Below are 25028 nucleotides of genomic sequence, written 5' to 3'. Positions count from 1 at the left end.
GTTTTGACCGTCTAAGTGGTTTTGACCTATATAATTAACAATACCTGGAATTCTGATACAAAGGTTTTTATAGATTCACCCTCAACTCCAAAGTAATTCCAACTTAAGCAGCCTACTATTTTTTTTATCCTTTTTTTCACCAATACTCTCAAACGTCATAGTCCATTTTAACAAGATATTACTTTTAAGAATCAAAGAAATTAACCATCAATTTCTCAAACTATAAGGTGGTAAACTGAACATTGCACAACGATAAATAACTATCTTTTTCTTATCATCTCCACAAGCTTCAAAAGCTAATCACGAGGGATGGAAGCAATTGCAGTTCTTTGTGTTCTTGGAGTAGCAACAATCATGGGGTTATATATATGGAGGATTTCCAACTGGTTGTGGTTTAAACCAAAAAAGATAGAAAAATTTCTAAGAGATCAAGGTCTTAGAGGTAACTCTTATAGGTTTGTTTTTGGAGATTTGAAAGAGATGATGCAGATGACAAGGGGTGCCAAATTGAAACCCATGAATCTTACTCACGATATAGTTCCTCGTGTGTTGCCCTTCATCCATAAGTCAATCGCAACTCATGGTACGTCTTTAGTTTTATTATTATTATTATTATTATTATTATTATTATTATTATTAATAAATTCGGTTACGTTATGTTTTAAATATGACCGTCAATTACGACTTTTTATGGTTGGCGAGTTATATATATATATATATATATATATATATATATATATATATATATATATATATATATATATATATATATATATATATAGGGTTAAGTTCATGTGAGACGGTCTAATTTAGTAAGACCGTCAGACATATTTTTTTATTTATTTTTAATTTTTTTTAGTTAATTCAAGTTCCGAAATTAATATTTAAAAAAAGAATTTTTTGATTTTTCCATTTATTTTACATTTTAAAATTATTTTTGGAATATGTACAGTGTAATATTCTATTTAGAATATTTCACGTATTTTAAAAAAAAAAAGATTTTTTTTTTAATTTTTTTAATTTTTTTTAGTTAATTCAAGTTCCGAAAATAATATTTAAAAAAATAATTTTTAGATTTTTTTATTTATTTTGCATTTTAAAATAATTTTTTAGAATATGTCAGTGTAATATTCTATTTAGAATATTTCATGTATTTTAAAAAAAAACGGGATTTTTTTATTCGTTTATTATTATTTTTTTATTTTTTTATTTATTTATTTTTACTTAATTCAAGTTCCGAAAATAATATTTAAAAAAGAATTTTTGGATTTTTTCATTTATTTTGCATTTTAAAATTATTTTTAGATTTGGTCTCACGGTCTCACAAAATTAGAATTGTCTCAAATGAACATGAACATATATATATATATATATATATATATATATATATATATATATATATATATATATATATATATATATATATATATATATATATATATGGAAAAGTTCAATAGAGAACTATAATTATTGGTTTTTTAAAGAATCAATTTTTATAATTTGTAGAGCTTATTTTTTATCGAAAAAAAATCTAAAAATATCTAAATTCATATATTAACATTGTGAATGTGAAAAATATTTTTCGAATTCACGTTGTGACTTTTCAAAAATTCACATTGTGAATTTAACGTAAAAAAATGAATTTGATATCATTGGAAAAAGGATAAAAAGTTATGAATTTCTGTATTTTTAGTTTTTTTTTTTAATTAAAAATAAGTTTTAAAAGTTGAAAAAAAGATTGGTTCCCTTGTTAATTATAGTTCTCTATTGAACTTCACCTTATATATATATATATATATATATATATATATATATATATATATATATATATATATATATATATATATATATATATATGTTCAGGTTCATTTGAGACCATGCTAATTTTGTAAGACCGTGAGACCAAATCTAAAAATAATTTTAAAATGAAAAATAAAAGGAAAAATCCAAAAAATATTCTTTTTTTAATTATTATTTTCGGAACTTTATTTAACTAAAAAAATTACTGTTTTTTTTTTTTGAAAAATACAAGAAGTATTCTAATAGAATATTACATTGTACATATTCTAATATGATTTTTAGAGTGTTTAGAATATTATATTAGATTTGTCAGATATGTAGAATATTCTAAATTTTTTACTAAAATACGTTAAAAAATGTATTTTTATTTTGTATTTAATTATTATTTTTTTGATATTTTTTTATCTTTTTTGGAAAATATATATTTCGAAAATAATATTGGAATTTTTTTTTTCCGAAAAATTTCAATTATTTTGCATTTTAAAAATGTTTTTGTTTTATCTAATAAATAAGTGGCTAGGATAGTGTCTCATGATATCACAAAATTAGGCCGTCTTACATGAACCTAACCTTATATATATATATATATATATATATATATATATATATATATATATATATATATATATATATATATATATATATATATATATATATATATATATATAGAGAGAGAGAGAGAGAGAGAGAGAGAATGAGAGAGAGAGAGAAGCTGGTTCAATTGAGAAAAAAAAGGTTGAGAATGAGGGAATTATTCTCAGCCAATCATTTAATTATCCTCTAAACATAAAGGACACGGTGACAATCTTGTAAATATGATATAATAACCTTCAATCACAAATACGTAAGTGTAGAAAATTAGATAACAATTGAAATTCAATCTAATCGATCGTTTATTATCCAAATTTCTCCTCCAACCTTCAGCAATCATTCATATTTCTTCATTTAAATCATCAACGTCATCCTGTGTTAATCAATCATCGATTTTCGTCAATAACACGTTTATTAACACCATTCAACAGTTGATAACAAAAATTCGTTTTTTTCTCTTTCAATCCAACCTTCAATTCTGCTTGAATACAAACATATCTTTAACATCTACGATTAATTATACTCCCAGCATCATTAGAACCACATCATCGATAATCAACAAAAAATTCAATTCGTATCATTTATTCAACATCGATCATCAAATAAAACATCGAAATTAAGGTTAGAAAAAGATCAAATCATTTTTTGTTTGAAAATTTTCATATATTTCTCTACCAATCAACTGTTTTGTAAGATTTAAATAGTCAAAGTATCATATTTATCACATTTTTAAAAATGTTAACTTGTATGCACTCCAACTGTTTGATGAAATGCATAAACTAAATTACCACTTTATATTTACATATGAATATGTGATTATTAAAACACAAAACAAATATGCAAGTCTGTATGTTATTCATATGTGAATAACATATAAAAATTATATATATATATATATATATATATATATATATATATATATATATATATTTCTGAAAACACCTTATAATATTCATATATGAATATACTGTGCAATATTCACATATGAATATATCAACTATTATTCATAAGTGAATATACGATCTAATATTCACAAGTGAATATACTATGTACTATTCTCATGTGATATACCATGTAATACTATATAATATTCACATATGAAAATACCATCTAATATTCATAAGTGAATATACCATCTAACATTCATAAGTGAATGCATCGTTTAATATTTAAATATGAATATACTATGTTTATTATATGCTATATTCACATATGAATGATACTAAACTGTAAAAAAAATTAATCATACTTTTTATTCATAAGTGAATAACGATGTACTGTAGTAAAAAACTGATTCGTTTTTATTTACTTATAAATAATGAAAGCTGAAACTATAAGAAAAATAAAAATTTTATTTTATCTTAAAACTATATCAATATAGATGTCTATTTGTAGAAAATAAAAAATTATGAATTTTGATATATTTAAAATTATTTTTCGATAAAAATAATTCCTTAAAAAAAAAAAAAACTAAGTTTTTATAATATATATTAAAGTAATGATTAACATAGTTTATGGAAACATATGCATTCATTTCCAATTTCCGCCGATACGTTGGAGGCTTTTGTGGTAAAAATAAATTATTGACTGAGAATAATTCCCCCATTCTCAATATTTTTTATTTTCTCAATTGAATATATATATATATATATATATATATATATATATATATATATATATATATATATATATATATATATATATATATATATATTGCTTCCTATATAAAAGTAGTTAATATATTTGGTGTGAAAATTCATATATCTTCAAAATATCATTATCCGGCATAAAATATAAATATCATATTTACCTTCTTAACTTTCAAAATATAGTATTTGACTATATCTATTTCTATAAACATTTTTAATTATTTTATGATCAATTCTACATCAAATTTACATTTGATAATCAATTCTTCTTTCGAGTATTCCTTACATTTTCCTAAGTAGAATGCCTTTGTATTTCATTTTATTATTTGGTCGAGTTGCACTCTTTGAATACACTGTTTGTTATCAGATTTTGCATTTCAACTCCTGCATATTATCATTTTTCTATTTCATATGTAGTAGTTAATTGATATATATATATATATATATATATATATATATATATATATATATATATATATATATATATATTATCTTAGGTTATTACCGTTACATTTCTAATCATAGTTAGTTTAGTAGTTAACTTAACCATACTTGTTAATCTGTTAGGTGCATATTAGTTAGATGTGCGTAGTGTAAGCTGTAATATAATAAGTATTTGTATTTGTAAGAAAGTCAATACAGTGAAGACAAGTAATTTTCTTCATTTTCTTTTCTCTGATGATATGGTATCAGAGCTTGGTTTTTGCTTCCACATCCTCAATTTCAATCTTGATTCTTGATTGTTCTTTTTTTTCAATCTTTGATTGATTTCTCTCCTCTGATTTTTCTTGATTGCTTGATTCAATCAATTTGTATCTCTTTGTCTTCTTCTTTATGATCGTTATTTTTTTCTCGATCTTTTGTTTTGTCAAAATGTCTGGAGAAAGTTCTCAAAATTCAAATGTTTCTTCAGATGATCTGTATTTTCTACATCACTCGGATAATCCTGGCACTCTTCTTGTCAATCAGCAACTTACTGGAGATAAGTATGCATCCTGGTCCCTATCCATGACAATTTCCCTTTCAGTCAAGAACAAACTTGATTTTGTTACCGGAGATCTTCCTCAACCTATGGCTACTTATGTAATTCGTTTCAAGGTCTGGAATCGCAACAACAATATTGTAATTTCCTGGATCCTAAACTCTATATCTAAAGAAATTTCTTCTTCAGTGATTTACCTAAAAACTGCTTCTACAATTTGGAATGAACTCAAAGAAAGGTTTCAACAGAGCAATGGACCTCGCATATTCCAAATTAAGCGTGATTTGATGAATACTGTTCAAGGATAGGACTCTGTAAGTACGTATTTTACTAAGCTCAAAGTTCTTTGGGAGGAATTATCCAATTTTGTTACTCTCTGTACATGTGGTTTATGTACATGCGGTGGTGCAAAACTATGATGTTTCTTATGGGTTTAAATGATTCATATGCCCAAATTCGAGGGCAAATACTTCTCATGGATCCTATACCTGCAGTTAATCGTATTTTTTCCTTGGTTATTCAAGAAGAAAGACACCGAGAAATTGGAAATAATCAATCTATGAACTTCCCAATGGCTTGTAATGTTCAGACTTTCAATAACAACTTGAACAATTCAAGAAATCGGGTTTCCAACAACAATTTCAACAAAGGTTCCAACAAGAATTCATCGATGTGTTCTCATTGCAAGCGTTCAGGACACACTGTTGATAAGTGTTACAAACTGCATGAATTTCCACCAGGATATCGTTCAAATCAAAACTCAAACTCAAATAATTCTCGTGTGAATGTTGTTTCTGCTGCTACTGAGGGTCAATCTTCTGGTAATGATACAAGTTCTTCTGTTACAAATCTTACCAATGAACAATGCCAACAACTTATTGCTATGCTTACTGGTCAATTGGCTTCAGCAAATTCTGTTTCACATGATCATGTTACCACTTCAGGTAATCATTATGTTTTGACTCTCTCTTCTAGTCATTACAATTCTAATATATGGATATTAGATACCGGAGCAACTAGGCATATTTGCCGTGATAAAAATATGTTACATGATTTGGTGGATATCTCACACACTCATGTTCATTTACCCAATCAAATGGTTATTCAAGTTGAATGCAATGGAAAAGTTAACATAAATGAACATATTACTCTCACTAATGTTCTTTATGTACCACAGTCTGAATTAAATTTGGTTTCAATTTCTCAATTGGCTAAATTCAAGACTGTTAAGGAAACGTTTTATCATGATTATGCTATTTTGAAGTAGATACACACCAAGATAACGATTGAAAATGCTAGAGTTCATGCTGGAATTTATGTGCTTGAGGATATGCGTATAAGAGTACAAGCACAAGTAACTGTGAATGAAGTATCAACTGATTGTTGGCGCCAACGGTTTGGGCATCGTTCAAATGAAAAGTTGCAATCTATTAGTAGTATCACTATTTCAAATAAAGATTTGAATAAAAGTGTATGTTCCATTTGTCCTTTAGCTAAACAGAAACGTTTACCTTTTCAGTGTTTCAACAATATTGCAAATGAACCTTTTGAGTTGATACATTGTGACGTATGGGGTCCTTATCATGTAAAGGATTATAAGGGATATCAATATTTTGCAACTATTGTTGATGATTGCACTAAATTTACATGGGTATACATGATGAAGCATAAATATGATGTTCAAAGCATAATTCCACGATTTTTTGCTATGGTTGAAACACAATTTAACACCAAAATTAAGGGTTTTCGGTCTGATAATGCAAAGGAGTTGGCTTTTACTGAATTTTTCAATCAAAAAGGAGTATTGCATCAATTCTCTTATGTTCAACGTCCAGAACATAATTCTATAGTTGAACGAAAGCATCAACACCTATTAAATGTTGCTCGGGAGTTATTCTTTCAATCAAATATCCCTACAACATATTGGTGTGAATCTATTTTATGTGCTACATTTCTTATCAATCGTACTCCTTCACATGTTCTTGATAATTTGTCCCCTTTTCAGAAGCTGTATGAGTATCCTCCAGATTATTCAAGGTTTAGGAGTTTTAGATGTTTAGCTTTTGCTTCAACACTTCTCAATCACAGGGATAAATTTACTGCACGTTCCAGATGTTGTATCTTTATTGGTTATCTAATGGGAATGAAAGCGTATAAAATGATGGATATTGAGACAAACGAAATATTCGTATCTCGTGATGTTGTGTTTCATGAACATGTTTTTCCTTTTAAGCATTCCACATATAACCATCAATCAGATCCTTTTCATTCAATGGTCATACCTTGCTCCCAGGAAGATACATTTATTTCTGATCCTTTACCTGATTCATCTGTTCCAGTTGATAATACATATCACATTCCCATTGTCAATGAAGATCATTCAATTGGAAATCAAAGGCCTCAAAGAAATAGAACCCGTCCAACTTATCTACAAGATTATCATTGTGGTTTAGTAAACAATGTGACCATTGATACTAATGCAAAATACCCTTTATCTTCTGTTCTCTCATATTCCCAACTCTCACCTAAATACCAAGCATTCACTCTTGCTATTTCAATTGAATCTGAACCACAATCCTATTCCGAAGCATCTAAATCCAAAGAATGGCAATTAGCTATGCAAGAAGAATTAAAGGCTCTCGAAGCCAATAATACTTGGACGATAGTACCCTTGCCTCCTGATAGAAAAGCTTTGGGATCTAAATGGGTATACAAAATCAAAAGACGTTCTGATGGTACAATTGAATGATACAAGGCACGCCTTGTTGCTAAGGGCTTCAAGCAACAAGAAGGTATCAATTTTTTGGATACTTATTCCCCACTAGCTAAACTTGTTACTGTCAAATTGTTGCTTACTTTAGCTGCTCAACGTTCTTGGCCACTTATTCAATTGGACGTGAATAACGCTTTCCTGAATGGAGCTTTGGAAGAAGAAGTTTACATGAAGTTACCGCAAGGGTATAGTTGTAATTTCGTATCTTCGAATGGTAAACCATTTGTATGCAAACTGGAGAAATCTTTATATGGTTTGAGGTAGGCATCTCGTCAATGGTATGCCACTTTTTCTTCATTTCTACTTTCCTAAGGATTTACACAATCAAAAGCTGATTACTCATTGTTTTATAAGGGCAAAGGATCCTCATATGTAGCCCTGTTAGTATATGTGGATGATATTGTGTTAACAGGTGCTTCTCTCCATGATATTGACTCTATCAAACAATCTTTAAGCAACAAATTCAAGCTTAAGGATTTAGGAAAGTTTCAACACTTCTTGGGTCTTGAAATTGCTAGATCAACAGATGGCATTTATATTTCTCAGAGACAATATGTCCTTAATCTTCTAGAAGAAATTGGCATGTTAGCTGCCAAACCTATCCATTATCCAATGGATCCTGCATGTAAAACATCAAATTTTAATGGGACACCCTTATTGGATCCTTCTCAATATAGACGCTTAATTGGCCGGTTAATGTACTTAACCATCACTCAAACGGACATTATCTATGCAGTAAATAGGTTAAGTCAATTTGTTACAGATCCAAGATTACCTCATCTTGAAGCTGCTAATCATCTGCTTAAGTTCCTCAAACTCAATCCTGGTCAAGGATTGTTTTTGTCTTCCAAACCTTCTTTGAAGATTACAGCTTTTTCAGATTCTGATTGGGCAGGATGTCCGGATACTAGGAGATATGTTTCTGGCTTTTGTGTTTTTCTAGGGGACTCAAGATCAACCAACTCAAGCGCCACCAACTCAAGATCAACCAACTCAAGCGCCACCAACTCAATATCCTTTTAAACATAGCATTTCTACTTATACACCTGATTATATGGGGTCTAATTTGTATGATCTAAACCATGAATCGGATAGACACAACACATACTCGTTCCGAGAACTTTTAATGTTCAACCCAACCTTTAATTAGGAACAATTGATTCATAACACATACTTCAACCAAGAGCAAATAATCTATAATTAGATCCACTTATGAATGAAATTCCAATTGAATTTCATCCATATGTCACATGCATACAAAACGCGATGGGAGATGGAAATAATGGATTTCGTATAATAGCTGTGTTTCTTGGTTACATTGAAGATAATTGGCATCAAATCCGTTTAAATTTACATAATGAGTTGTTAGCGCACTCGGTTGAGTACACACATATTTTTTTTATTACGATTTAAACACCATAAATCACCTACTGAATTTCAATAGATCACGTTTCGCGCCAAAATATCGTTGGTTGATTATGCCGCTCACCGGCTTTCTCATTGTTAACAAATATGGTGTAATAGTTCAATTTTTAAGCAAAGATAGCCCGTCAACATGTTTTCCATTACGGCTTGATCCCGAAGACATCTCAACTCATAGAGTTGTTGCTATTGCTCTTATTGGAGGTGATCATTATGTGAATGTTGATTTACAAATAACATATCCAATATCAACTATTTTTCCACTTTTGGTGTTACTACAGATCATTAAGGTCTGCTGGACGGGAATATTTATGCTGCTCGAGAGAATTCCTACATTTCTTTGTTTACAACACACAATAATTGTAATAATTTTTACAATTATAGTATCTTATAACTAATAAGATCAAGTTTATGTTTTATTATTTATAGTTATTGAGATCGCTATAAATAAAACAATTTTTTGTATTAATATATGAATGTGTTCTCTGTGTTATATTGATAAGTTGTAACAGCGTAAATTTTCAAACCAAAATTTTCATTTTTAAAACACATTAAACTCGTTTTACATTTTCTCAAAAACCACAAGTGTCTCAAATGTCAATAAATCCACAAGTAAAAATCACTATCCCAGAATCATAAAAATAATCTCGTTCCAGTGTGTACTATGAAGCTGGTGACTTCCCGCGATCCTGAGAAGTACCTGAAACACATATCACACAACAAGGTAAACATAAATCTGAGTGAGTTCCCCAAAATACCACATACACAAATAATAAGCCTCCCATAGCTATAACTCGGTGTGGACCCTTTGGTTATGTGTCTCAGTGAGGACCCTCCGGTCTCACAACTCGGGTTGGACCCTCCAGTCCTGTATCTCGGTGAGGACCCTCCAGTCTCACAGCTCGGGTTGGAACCTCCAGTCCTATATCTCAATGAAGATCCTCTAGTCTCACAACTCGGTTTGGACCCTATTGTCCAATCTAAGAAAAACACAGAATAACATAGCAAATAACACAAAGACATAAAAGCACAATATCACATAACTCAATATAAGCACATAGGACTCTCTGGTTAAATAACTCAAATAAGGCCCTCCGGCTGCTCGGTATTACCACTCAGGTAAGTATAGTGAGAAGACTCACCTCGTAAGAAATCAGATAGCCTCGAACTCAAATCACTGGTCTAGCCTCCGCCTAACACAAACGATAGTTATTTCTAATTATTAATGGCTCTCAAAGAATCTAGAGTAATCCTTCTATAAACTCATTGAAGGATAAAAGACCGTTTTACCCTTCCATGTCCTTAATAGTCCACAAATTGACCAAACCCTAAAAGTCAGCACAAAATCAATGATAGTGCGTACAAGCCCTCTACGTTGGGTGTACTCCTTTGCCAGGCATGCATCGGGGATTCTTTGTCATATGCTGCGCGTACTGGGATTACGATCAACGTACATCCCAATTTTGTTCTTCTCACTTGTTTAGTCTTAATCCGTTAAGACCTTAGCTAAAATTTCAGATTTGGACGTCCTAATGACTCTTACTCCATAAAGTCCGCAACTTTATGCGTTTGCATGGCTGATAAAGCCACAAAATTTAAAACTCTCACTCTCTATTCCGAAATATGCTCATAACTCATGCATGGTTTGATTCAAACGTTCAAGTATCGATTATTATGACTCTACACCACTCAAAACACTCATAGGAGTTGATAATAAACTCTGGAGCTCAATATCTCATAGAGCATCCAAATTTGGGACCAAAACCCTAAAATGGACTAAAATGATGTACAAATCAAAAGAGTGAGAAAGCTTTGAGCTTTATACCTCTAATTGAAGCTCCAACCACAGATAAGATCAGATCCAAATCTTGAACTCCCACTCCTTCCTCTTCAAAGCTTCTTCTTCACACCAAAGAAACTCATGAACACTCAATAACTTACAAATGGCCTTACAAGCTTAAGGGACGAGAAATTAGGGTTTGAGAGGTTTGATGTATGGGAATGGTGGCCATATATGAGGCCATCATGTCCTTTAAATAGGGGCATACCCCAAATTATGGTTTTTACTATGGGCCTAGTACGCACAGCATACCTTCTGGTACGCTCAGCGTACTAGGTGGCTTCCGCGTCAAAAACACACTTATGAGTACGCTAAGCGTTCACTTACATATTCCCGCATACTCATTTACCACCCTTTTCTCATATATGGACCAACCTTGACAATTACCAAAAGAACAAGGGTTTATAGAGTATACCTGGTCTTGGGATGTTACAATTCTCCCTAACTAGAATCAGACTTCGCCCTCGAAGCCATGCTCCTGAAATAACTTTGGATACTGCTCGCACATCTCAGACTCCGGCTCCCAAGTCCACTCAGACCCTTACCGATGTTGCCACTGGACCTGAACCAAGGGTACCTCTTTGTTCTTCAGAACCTTCACCTTCCGGTCTAAGATCGCTATCGGCCTCTCAATATAATTCAGACTCACATCCACCTGAATATCCTCTAATGGTACCACCACTGTCTCATCGGCTACACACTTCCTCAGCTAAGACACGTGGAAGGTGTTAAAGATCTAACTTAGCTCTGCAGGTAGTACCAACCGGTAACCTACCTTACCTATTCTGGAGATCACTCTGAAAGGACCAATGTATCGGGGCCCCATATTTCCCCGCTTCCTAAATCGGATCACCCTTTTCCATTGGGATACCTTCAGGAGGACAAAATCTCCAACCTAGAACTCTAACTCGGATTGTCACCGATCTTCGTAACTTTTCTGGAAACTCTGGGCCGTCAGTAACCTCTGTCTAACTTGTTGAATCTGCTCGGTTGTCTTCATCACTATCTCAGTGCCACCCATCACTCACTATCCTACCTCTCCCCAACAAATGAGAGTCCGATACCTCCTCCCATATAAGATCTTCAAGGGAGGCATGCCAATACTGCAATGGTGGCTATTGGTGTAAGAAAACTCAGCCAAGGGCAAGTAGGTGTCCCAACTTCCTCAGAAGTCCATGACACATGCACATAGCATATCCTCGAGCGTCTGAATTGTCCGCTCACTCTGCTCGTTTGTGACATCCCCAAAATCTCGGCCAGAAAAGACCGATTTTCATTTATGCTTTTAAAATAATTTCAGAGTAAATCCTTTTGATTTGAAAGAGTTGCGGAATTTGTTCCCAAAAACAAAACATGATAAAACAATGTTTACCAAAGCATTCCATAAAAGAAACGTATTTTCATTATATAATCAAAACTCGGGGTGTCATGTTCCGATACAGACCAATAAGCATAAACGATAACATTACAAGTCATTCAACAAATATATACATATACAGACTTGTAAACAAAACAACTTGATGGTTCATCCATCTTACGCCCTCGCGCCACTTCCTGTAATACAAATAAAACTGAGTGGGCCACTTTGAGCCTGGTGAGCATATAGGGTTTTCAACCCACAATAAATAATTAAATTAATTTTCATCAACCAAGAATAACCCAATTACCCATTCCCGTTATTCTCACTTTATGTCCCTAAAATAACTAACACAAGGGACCTAGTCTAAGAATATTTCATCGGGGTGACAACACATGCTTCGGGGGTTCCTCAGCAATATAAGTCAAATAAGGCAACCATGAGGGGGATGGAATACAGCGAATGAACACCCAAGTTCATTAACACCTACAGGTTATGAGCCTGCTAGCGTTCCACGGGACTGTCTAGAAAAGTCCGTGGTCGTCATCTAAATTCCGCTAGATGACTGGATCAAAACAACATCGAGGCCTTTCATCTGTTTATTACACACCAACTATCTACCCATGTTCTACCCAACATATTAGTAGATAAAACATAAATTTTTATACATAGCTTCAAAACATGTATAGCATGCTCAAACAATACATTTTCCACATAACAGGTGAGGCACACCCACATAACACGTATTTCATAGAGAAATAATCAGATCTATAAGATAGAAGAAAGTGAATATACATTCACACACGTAACGACAAAATATACACATAACACGTAATTCGTATAAAATACTTCATAATTATGCGTTAGAAGAAAGCAACTACACACTCACTTGATCAGAAGATGATCGGACAGCACTACGGCTCGTAGAAGTAGTAATCCTCAGCAGACCTGGAAGATCTTCACAAAAATCGAACTTCTCGTGGGCAGAGTTTCGGCTCGGGAACCGCACTTCTCAGGATCTTCGGGATCTCGGGACTTGCTTTGGGACTCGGGAATATTACCGGGGCTTCGGGGTACTTATGGCACACAAATCGATGTAAAACGGGAGAGAGAAGGGAGAAAAATAGCAAAAGAACTCGGCAGCCTCGCATCCTATTTATAGGAGGTTGGAGCCTCGGAGTACGCGGGGCGTACTGCCTTCGAAACGTCATTGCTTACGTATTCGAAGTCCTCAAGTGCGAGTGTCAACATACCTCGGTGTACGCGGGGCATACTTCGGATGAGTCCGATGACTCGTCTTCGGATAATACCGGGATTTAATAATTAAATTTAATTATTAATTATTTAATAAACTTCGAAAATTCATATCTTTTTCATACAAACTCCGTTTTCGACGTTCTTTATATCCACGCGAAGGCGAGACTACGATCTACAACTTTCGTTTAGTCTCTGTCGGCTAATTTTGAATTTATTTTTATTATTTATTTTTAATAATCCGGGACAGAAAATTTGGTTATAAATTCATAACTTCTTCTTTTGACGTCCGTTCTCCCCTAACATTTTATCGCTTCGATACTAATAACGAGATCTTCGATTCTCATTTAGATCACTAAGGCTAAATATCACTCTAACGTAAATTTCACTTTTTATGTCATTCAGCGTTGCCGGTTCTGTCGTGAAACTTCGACAGGTCATAACTTCTTCGTTATAACTCGGATTTCGGCATTCTTTATATCTTCGGAAACCTTGTTTCAACTACTACAACATTATCCAAAGATATCAACTTTATTTTATACTTAAATTTTGACGCTTATTTTTATTCTTAATTAATCAAACCACATAATTAAGTAATTAAGTACAAAACACATAATACTTAAATAATACTCTTATATTATTTCAAAACGGGTTACAAAGGTTAACCTAGACTATTATATCAACATTAATGACAGGCCCAGAAACACAGCGTTACAATTTTCTCCACCTTAGAATGATTCCGTCCCCGGAATCACACATCAACAAACAAATGCGATTAGCGACCCATCATGTCACTCTCCGTCTCCCAGGTGAGATTCGACCCATTTGTGTGTTTCCATCGGACAAGCACTAACTCGACCATCTTGCGTCGCAACTTCTTAGTCTTTCGGTCTACAATTGCCTCTAGTTCTTCAATCAACTTTTTGTTCTCATCGATTCTCAACTCCGAAAGTGGAATCATGTCGGGAACTTCCCCCGTGAGCTTCCGTAAATAACACACATGAAAAGTGTTATGAATTCCATTCAGTTCTTCTGGTAGTTCGAGCTTGTAAGCTTGGTTCCCAATCCTCTGAAGAACTTTAAACGGTCCAATAAACCTTGGACTTAATTTTCCCCTTTTTCCAAATCTTATAAGTCCCTTCCACGGCGAGACTTTAAGCAAAACCAAATCCCCAACTTTAAAAGTCATCGGTCTTTGCTTTTTGTCAGCATAGCTCTTTTGACGATCCTGAGTTGCTAACATTCTTTCCCTAATTATTTTTAACTTTTCAGCAGTTTGATGAACCATCTCCGGTCCCATAAACTGCTTTTCTCCAGCCTTAAACCAACAAGACGGCGTACGACACTTTTGTCCATACAAAGCTTGGTAAGGTGCCATCTTAATGCTCGAGTGGAAACTATTATTGTAGGAAAATTCTACCAACGGTAAATGTTCATCCCAGTTACCTAGGAATTCCAAGGTACATGATCTTAGCATATCTTCAAGCGTTTGTATCGTTCGTTCGCTCTGGCCATCAGTCTGCGGATGGTAAGCTGTACTTAAACACAACTTGGTACCCATTTCCTCTTGTAGACTTTTCCAAAACCTCGAGGTGAAATGGCTATCACGATCCGATACAATCGTTAACGGAACACCGTGAAGCCTCACAATTTCCTTCACGTAAGAATTTGCAAGCTTCTCCATAGACCATTTCTCCTTGGCTGCTATGAAATGCGCACTCTTAGCGAATCGATCAACGACCACCCAAATCATATCGTGACCATTCTTTGTTCTGGGCAGTTTAGTGACAAAATCCATAGCAATGTCTTCCCGGTTACCCATAGGCACAGGCAATGGTTCTAAACTCCCGTACAGTTTCTGATGTTGTGTCTTGACTCTTGCACAAGTCACACACTCCGCCACATACTTCACAATGTCAAGCTTCATCGTCGGCCACCAGTAGTAGGGTTTAAGGTCCCTATACATTTTAGTGCTACCGGGATGAATCGAGTACATGGTTTTGTGAGCTTCTTCCATCAGAAGATCCCTGACTCCACCTGTCTTAGGTATCCAAATCCGATCATGGAACACCTTCAGTCCATGACTGTTTACACCGAACACCAACGTTTTGCCCAAACGTTCCTCCGTTCGGTCATTCTTCTTAGAAGCTTCACTTTGAGCTTTCTTTATACTTTCCAAAATAGTCGAGACAACTTCAATTCTCAATGCTCTTGGCCTTTTTCTTTTAAGATTGACTTTTCGACTGAGAGCATCAGCAACAACATTTGCTTTACCAGGGTGGTAAAGTATCTCACAGTCGTAGTCCTTGAGTAACTCTAGCCAGCGTCCTTGCCTCATATTTAACTCTTTCTGATTGAAGAGATATTGGAGACTCTTATGATCAATGAAAAGTTTGCACTTCGTGCCATAGAGGTAATGCCTCCATATCTTCAGAGCGAAAACTACCGCTGCCAACTCCAAATCATGAGTCGGGTAGTTCTTTTCATGCTCTTTCAGCTGTTGAGACGCATATGCTATCACCTTTTGTTTTTGGGTAAAAACATAACCCAATCCAACCCCAGACGCATCGCTATAAACAGCGAAGTCTTCAACTCCATCGGGTAGAGAAAGTATCGGTGCCTCGCATAGTTTCTTCTTTAGCTTCTCGAATGCTTCTTTATGCTTCTCACTCCAAGCATAAGTAGCTCCTTTGTGGGTCAAAGATGTCAATGGAGTAACGATCGAAGAAAAGCCTTGGATAAACCTTCGGTAATATCCAACTAATCCCAAAAAGCTTCGGATCTCCGTGGGACTTTTCGGTTGTTCCCACTTCATCACAGCTTCGATCTTCGCTGGATCAACCGTTATCCCTTCTTGGTTGACCACATGACCCAAGAATTGAACTTCACGAATCCAAAAATCACATTTGGAGAACTTAACATACAACTTCTCCTTCTTCAAGACTTCTAACACTTCTCGCAAGTGTCTGCCATGCTCCTCCTGGCTTTTCGAGTAAATCAGAATGTCATCTATGAACACTATCACAGATTTATCATGGAATGGATTACAAACTCTGTTCATTAAATCCATGAATGCTGCTGGAGCATTGGTTAGTCCAAACGACATAACTAAAAACTCGTAGTGTCCATATCGGGTTCTGAATGCAGTCTTCTCTATATCCTGCTCTCTTACTTTCAGCTGATGATATCCTGACCTTAGGTCGATCTTCAAGAAATATCTCGAACCATGTAGTTGATCGAATAGGTCATCAATCCTCGACAACGGATATCTATTCTTTATTGTTGCCTTATTCAGCTCTCGGTAATCGATGCACATTCTCATACTTCCATCTTTATTCTTCACAAATAACACCGGAGCTCCCCAGGGTGATGAACTAGGTCTAATGAAACCTTTGTCCAATAACTCCTGAAGTTGCATCATCAATTCCTTCATCTCCGTCGGTGCTAATCGATAAGGTGCTTTTGCAATTGGCATTGTTCCTGGTAACAAGTCAATTCTGAACTCCACTTGTCTATCAGGTGGTAATCCAGGAAGATCTTCGGGAAATACTTCCGGATAATCACACACCACAGGAATACTCTGCATCACCTTCTTTTCCTTCTTAGCATCAATCACGAATGCTAAATATGATGTACATTCCTTTGTCAAACACTTTCTGGCTTTCATTAGGGAAATGATTCCAGAATTCACTCGGCGTTTGTCCCCATATACCATAAACGATTCCTTCCCAGGCGGGTTCACTTTCACTATCTTCTTCTTGCACAAAATCTCGGCATCATTGGTGCTAAGCCAATCCATTCCCAAAACGATGTCGAAACCGTTAAGTTCGATAGGCAATAATTCCTCGTGAAACTTATTCCCATTCAGATCGATTAAGATGTTTTTCATACGATGGCTAACAGGTACAAACTTGCCACTACCAACTTCGACTAATAAAGCATTATCTAGTCTATCAACAGGCAAAGCTAGTTTTCTACCAAATTCATGCGATATAAAGGAGTAGTTGGCTCCAGAATCAAATAAAATTTGGGCAGGCAATTTGTTTACGAGAAAGGTACCTGAAGCGACATCAGCTTCATCTTTAGCGGCTTCCAGTTTCATCTGGAATGCTCTCGCCTTTGGCTTTGGCGGAATGTTGGGTCTAGCTGCCTCCTTCTTCTTCGGGCAGTCCCTCGACATGTGTCCCTCCTCACCACAACCATAACAAACTTTCTTAGTGATGGTACATTCATTGGCATAGTGACCTGGCTTTCCACACTTGTAGCATGTGGCCACTACCTCACATTTTCCATGATGCTTCTTCTTACATTTGTCGCACCATTTCGCTTCGCCTCCACTTCCCCTCGAACCAGACATCGAGAACTTGTTTTTCTTATTGGACCCTGAAGTTCCATCGAACTTCCTCTTTTTTCCAACTTCTATCCTTTCCAGACCCTTTTTCTTCTGTTGGGCCTCCACATTCTTAGCTTCACGAACAACCGTTTTCAGAGTAGTTGCCATCTTAACTGTCGGACCAAAGTCGGCAGGCAGTCCATTAGCAAACCTCTCAATCTTGGAGAGTTCCGTTGGCACTAGGTACGAAAATAATTTCATTTTTTCAGTGAATGCCATAGCATAGTCGTCTATGGTCATCCTCCCCTTCTTCAAGTTTTGGAACTCGTTGTTCAGATCAATCAGATCTATCTCTGAACAATATTGCACCCTTAACTGTTCCAAGAACTCCTCCCATGACATTTTCAAGGTTTCCCCTCGTGGCATAGTATCTGCCAACAACTTCCACCAGCTCAAGACTCCAGTCTTCAGTTGCCTAACTGCATAGACAATCTTCTGCTTGTTGCTATAGTCGCAACTTTCAAATACCATCTCTATTTTGGAGATCTAATCCATAATTTCAACAGGCTTTGGGCTCCCAGAAAGACTTGGCGTTTTGGCGCCCAAGAAGTTCTTGTACATTCACCCATCATTGTTGTTTCTCCTTTCCGGATCGTTTCTTCGTTCTCATTGAGTCCCAACTTGACTCATAATGCGACTATTGTTCCCTTCCTCCGATTTCTCGGGAATCAATTCAGGTTCCTCAATAGGTATGATAGGTTCGTCCCTATTATTATGCAACATATGTCGCATCTCCTCCCTTTGTTCGGCTAACATAGCCCGAATCATGGCTTGCACCGCAGCCATCGTTATTGGTTCTGGTGCTACTGCTACAACAGGTGCTTGCTCAATTACTGGCGGTTGATTCCTGTTCTCTTTTGCGTTTCCAACACCGCTTCTTGTTCTCACCATTTTTGATCTATACACCGAATAAGGTGAAATTTAGATCTTCATTCACGATAGATTTCAAATCATACTTATCACTCTGAAACGATTACATGCTAGTTCTAATATCGTATACATACGCTTAGAATCCTAAACACATAAACCTTCAGATCCGGTTGGCAACAAACCGTAGATCCGAACAAATAATATCATATATGGCAACATATAACATTTAGCACATAGAAGCATTTTAGGCAACTTTCCTAAAATAAACTAGTGCTTGTGTCTAAAATTTAACAGACACACACCTCGCAATCTCCACTTAGCATTCTAATTTAAGTTTAGAAACCCTGCAAATTCCTAGTTCGCTTAAACTAATGCTCTGATACCAACTGTGACATCCCTAAAATCTCGGCCAGAAAAGACCGATTTTTCATTTATGCTTTTAAAATAACTTCAGAGTAAATCCTTTTGATTTGAAAGAGTTGCGGAATTTGTTTCCAAAAACAAAACATGATAAAACAATGTTTACCAAAGCATTCCATAAAAGAAACGTATTTTCATTATATAATCAAAACTCGGGGTGTCATGTTTCGATACAGACCAATAAGCATAAACGATAACATTACAAGTCATTCAACAAATATATACATATACAGACTTGTAAACAAAACAACTTGATGGTTCATCCATCTTACGCCCTCACGCCACTTCCTGTAATACAAATAAAACTGAGTGGGTCAGGCTTGGGAGCCTGGTGAGCATATAGGGTTTTCAACCCATAATAAATAATTAAATTAATTTTCATCAACCAACAATAACCCAATTACCCATTCCCGTTATTCTCACTTTATATCCCTAAAATAACTAACACAAGGGACCTAGTCTAAGAATATTTCATCAGGGTGACAACACATGCTTCGGGGGTTCCTCAGCAATATAAGTCAAATAAGGCAACCACGAGGGGGATGGAATACAGCGAATGAACACCCAAGTTCATTAACACCTACAGGTTATGAGCCTGCTAGCGTTCCATGGGACTGTCTAGAAAAGTCCGTGGTCGTCATCTACATTCCGCTAGATGACTGAATCAAAACAACATCGAGGTATCTCATTTGTTTATTACACACCAACTATCTACCCATGTTCTACCTAACATATTAGTAAATAAAACATACATTTTTATACATAGTTTCAAAACCTGTATAGCATGCTCAATCAATACATTTTCCACATAATAGGTGAGGCACACCTACATAACATGTATTTCATAGAGAAATAATCAGACTATAAGATAGAAGAAAGTGAATATACATTCACACACGTAACAACAAAATATACACATAACACGTAATTCGTGTAAAATACTTCATAATTATGCGTTAGAAGAAAGTAACTACACACTCACTTGATCAGAAGATGATCGGACATCACTATGGCTCGTAGAAGTAGTAATCCTCAACAGATCTAGAAGATCTTCACAAAAATTGAACTTCTCACGGGCAGAGCTTCGGCTCGGGAACCGCACTTCTCGGGATCTTCGGGATCTCGGGACTTGCTTCGGGACTCGGGAATATTACTGGGGCTTCGGGGTACTTCTGGCACGCAAATCGATGCAAAACAGGAGAGAGAAGGGAGAGAAATAGCAAAAGAACTCGACAGCCTCACATCCTATTTATAGGAGGCTGGAGCCTCGGAGTACGCGGGGCGTACTGTAGTACGCAGGGCGTACTGCCTACGAAACATCATTGCTTACGTATTTGAAGTCCTCGAGTGCGAGTGTCAACATACCTCGGTGTACGCGGGGCGTACTTCGGATGAGTCCGATGACTCGTCTTCGGATAATACCGGGATTTAATAATTATATTTAATTATTAATTACTTAATAAACTTCAAAAATTCATATCTTCTTCATACAAACTCCGTTTTCGACGTTCTTTATATCCATGCGAAGGAGAGACTACGCTCTACAACTTTCGTTTAGACTCCGTCGGCTAATTTTGAATTTATTTTTATTATTTATTTTTAATAAGCCGGGACAGAAAATTTCGTTATAAATTCATAACTTCTTCCTTTGACGTCCGTTCTCCCCTAACTTTTTATCGCTTCGATACTAACAACGAGTGCTTCGATTCTCGTTTAGATCACTAAGGCTAAATATCGCTCTAATGTAAATTTCACTTTTTACGTCATTCAGCGTTGTCGGTTTTGTCGCGAAACTTCGACAGGTCATAACTTATTCGTTATAACTCGGATTTCGGCATTCTTTGTATCTTCGGAAACCTTGTTTCAACTACTACAACATTATCCAAAGATATCAAGTTTATTTTATACTTAAATTTTTGACGCTTATTTTTATTCTTAATTAATCAAACCACATAATTAAGCAATTAAGCACAAAACACATAATACTCAAATAATACTCTTCTATTATTTCAAAACGGGTTACAAAGGTTAACAGTAGACTATTATATCAACATTAATGACAGGCCCAGAAACACAAGCGTTACACCGTTTGTCTATGGGTGGTATGCGGTACTGAAACGCAACTAAGTAGCAAAATCCTCAAGAAACTTCTTCCAGGGTCTGGAAGTAAAGCGCACATCTCAATCTGACACCATCGAGGTCAGCACTCCATGCCGTGCTAACACCTCTCTCACATAAATCTCGTCAGTCTCTCTGCAGAAGAGCTATCACTGATGGTGAAGAAGTGAGCGCTCTTCGTCAGCTGGTCCACAATCACCTATATCACGTCAACCCCGTGCGTAGTCCTCGATAGCTTGGTGATAAAATCAATTGAAATATGTTCCCACTTCCACTGAGGAATCTCAAGAGGTTGTAACGGGATTTGTGGTCGCTGGTGCTCCGCCTTAACCTGGCGATAGGTCAAGCACCTTTCATCTACCCATGCCACATCTCTCTTCATACAGGGCCACCAGTAATCTCTCGTCAGGTCGAAATACGTCTTAGTGGCCCCTAGGTGGATCGAAAACCTTCATCTATGTGCCTCATCCATCAATATATGCCAAGCTCCACCTGTATAGGGTACCCAAATCCTACCTCGGATAGTCATAAGCCCACGACTGTTTTTCACAAACTCACAGTCATTCTCATGCACACATCTCGGATCAGAGCACTCGCTGCTCTATGGCTCAACTACTACATTAGCCTTGCCTGAATGATATAAGATCTTGCAGTCATAGCCCTTTACTACATCCAACCACCTCCTCTGCCTCATATTCAGGTTTGGCTGATCCATGAGGTACTTCAGGCTCTTGTGATCCATCTATATGGTACACTGGAGCCCATACAAGTAGTGGCGCTAGATCTTGAGGGCGAACACCACTGACCCCAACTCTAGGTTGTGGGTGGGATACCTTATCCCATGAGGCTTCATCTGTCTCGATGCATATTCTATCATGTGCCTCCTCTGCATCAGCTCCACGTCCATCCCGAATATAGAAGCATCACTATAAACCACAAAGTCGTCCACTCCCTCGGGTATGGCTAACACTAGGGCTTCGCACAATATCTGGCGAAGGGTCTCAAATGATGCCTACTGTTCAGGTCCCCAAGTAAATGTAACTCCCTTACGGGTCAATCTGGTGAGAGGAACATCAATTTTGGAGAAATCCCTAATAAGTCTCCGATAATAGCCAACCAATCCTAGAAAACTCCTGATCTCGGTAGGGGATCTCAGCACCTCCCATCTCATAACTACCTTAATCTTGGCCGGGTCGACCAATATCCCATTTTGATTAACGAGGTGTGCCAGGAACTGGACCTCCCGTAACCAGAAATCACACTTAGAGAATTTGACATAAAGCCTCTCCGTCCTTAAAACTCTAAGAATCTATCTAATATGATCCTTGTGTTGGTCTCTGGATCTCAAATACACCAGGATATCGTCGATGAACACGATCACCAATCGATACAACATAGGCCAACACACACGGTTCATGAGGTCCATAGACACCGTCAGTGTGTTGGTGAGCCCAAAAGGCATCACCACAAACTCGTAGTGCCCATAACAATTCCTAAAGGCCATCTTCTGGATATTTTCCTCGCAGACTCTCATCTGATGATATCCAGATCTCAAATCGATCTTGGAAAACCAAGATGCCCCATGCAACTAATCAAATAAATCATCGATCCTCAGTAGTGGATAACGGTTTTTAACCGTCAAATTGTTCAACTCTCAGTAATCGATGCATATCCGGTGTGAACCATCCTTTTTCTTGACAAAAAGGATCGATGCTCCCCACGGTGAGCTACTCGGTCTGATAAAACTCTTCCCTAGCAGCTCCGAAACTGTAAGGATAACTCCTGCATCTCTAGTGGCGCAAGACGATAAGGTGCCTTGGCGATAGGCGCCACTCCCAAAACCAAATCAATCCGATACTCCACTAGCCTCTCGGGAGGCACACCCGACAACTCCTCAGGAAAAACATCCAAAAAATCACACTGTCACACACTATTGGAACCTTAGCAACATAACTCGTTATTCCTGTAGTAACCTGCATATCCATCACATACGCCAAAAAGCCCATACAACCTTGATGTAGATTTTGTCTTGTTCTAGCAGCAGAGCAGAAAGCTGATCTAGATCGGGTTCCCTTGCCATACACTGTATGCACTTCCCCACTAGGGTCTCTTATTGTCACCATCTGATGCTCATAGTAGATCACAGCTCCAAACCGGCTCAACCAATCCATGCCTACTATGACACAGACATCCCCTATCGCGATCGGTACCAAGTCTATCAGGAACCCAACACTAAAAATCTCCAGTACACACCCTCGGAATACATCACTAGAAAAAACCGCATGCTTGTCGGATATATAAACTCTCAGAGGTTGACTCAACGCCTCACGTCAGATATTGATGTGGCGACTAAAAGCTAAGGACACGAAAGATCGACGCGTATTCATGTCAAATAACACCAAAGCAGGTACAAACCACACAAGAAAAGTAACTATAAAAAACACAATATAAGTATAAACAAATCTCAAAACAACATAGATTAGGAGATACGTACCAACAACAACATCAGGCATGGCACGAACCTCTTCCGCTGTCAGCTGAAATGCTCTCCCACGAGCCTTCAGAGGCTCGGCCTTCCCTGGCCGTGCATCAGTAACACGCAAAGCAGTAGGAGTGGTAGTGTTGGCTGATCCCTGAGTAAGCTGGGGACACTCGACCTTCCGATGGCCTGCCTGGTCGCAGTGGAAGCAAATAGAAAATCCCTTGGGGTAGTCCCTCGCCATATGACTCTCCTTGCCGTATTTGTAACAAATCCTTGCCCGATAAGATCCATCGTGGTTCTTGCAGCACTTGCTACAAGTGTGACCCTTCTGGCCTCCAGCTCTCAAATAAGCAGGATTATCCTACTTAGCCGCCGGCTACGACTGTGTCTGTCTCATGTCTCTCCCCCTCCTCTCTGGTCAGGATCTCCAACTGAATCTCCCTCCTCCTGGCATTGGTTTGCAACTTAATTAGCCAATTTACGATAAGACGAGTTCGCCATGAACTCCCATATATCCCTCCTCAAAAGGCTTAAGTACCGGCTCAAATGTGCCTGCTCAGTGGGCACGTGCTCGAGACAGAACATTGCCCTCTTATGAAACATCCTCGTAATCTCAGTCATCGACTTTGTCTTCTGCTTGAGAGACAGAAACTCCTACGCCAAACGCTCCCTCTCCACCCGGGGAACATACTCATCTTAAAATTACTTGGTGAACCTCTCCAAAGTCAGTACAACATGATCTGTAGGAGTAAAATCAGTCGTCACAAACCTCCACCAGTCCTTCACTCCCAAGCGAAGCTGGTTCAGTGCGAATCGGACTCTCAGATGCTCTGGACAAGAACATGTATAAAAACACCCCTCAATGTTAGTGATCCATCTCATAGTAGCAATCGGATCCTGTATCCTATCAAACTATGGTGGCTTCGTGTTGCTGAACTCCCAGAACAATACTAAGTCACCTCCCTATGGCCTAGTAGCAGCTACAGTTGCAGTGGCTGCAACAACAACAACCTCAGTAACAACAATGTATCACTCATCAAACGTCTCAATCAGAGTGGTCTCGATAAACCCAAACAT

The 25028-nt window shown here is 36.6% G+C and overlaps 1 protein-coding gene across 1 annotated transcript in view; it reads left to right on the top strand.

Annotated features, from left to right (window-relative positions):
* The first annotated feature begins 248 nt into the window (after nt 1-248).
* LOC145011239 (cytochrome P450 CYP72A219-like) overlaps nt 249-25028 on the top strand; it is a 32545-nt gene continuing 7765 nt past the window's right edge. The window contains exon 1 of the mRNA XM_078969905.1: nt 249-583. Coding sequence (XP_078826031.1) covers nt 310-583 — 274 coding nt within the window. The 5' untranslated portion in view covers nt 249-309. The remainder of the gene's footprint in view (nt 584-25028) is intronic.

Source organism: Lactuca saligna, chromosome 8 (assembly GCF_052625555.1).
Source record: "Lactuca saligna cultivar CGN05327 chromosome 8, ASM5262555v1, whole genome shotgun sequence".
Classification (NCBI taxonomy): Eukaryota; Viridiplantae; Streptophyta; class Magnoliopsida; order Asterales; family Asteraceae; genus Lactuca; species Lactuca saligna.
This window is presented reverse-complemented; position numbering and strand designations above follow the sequence as displayed.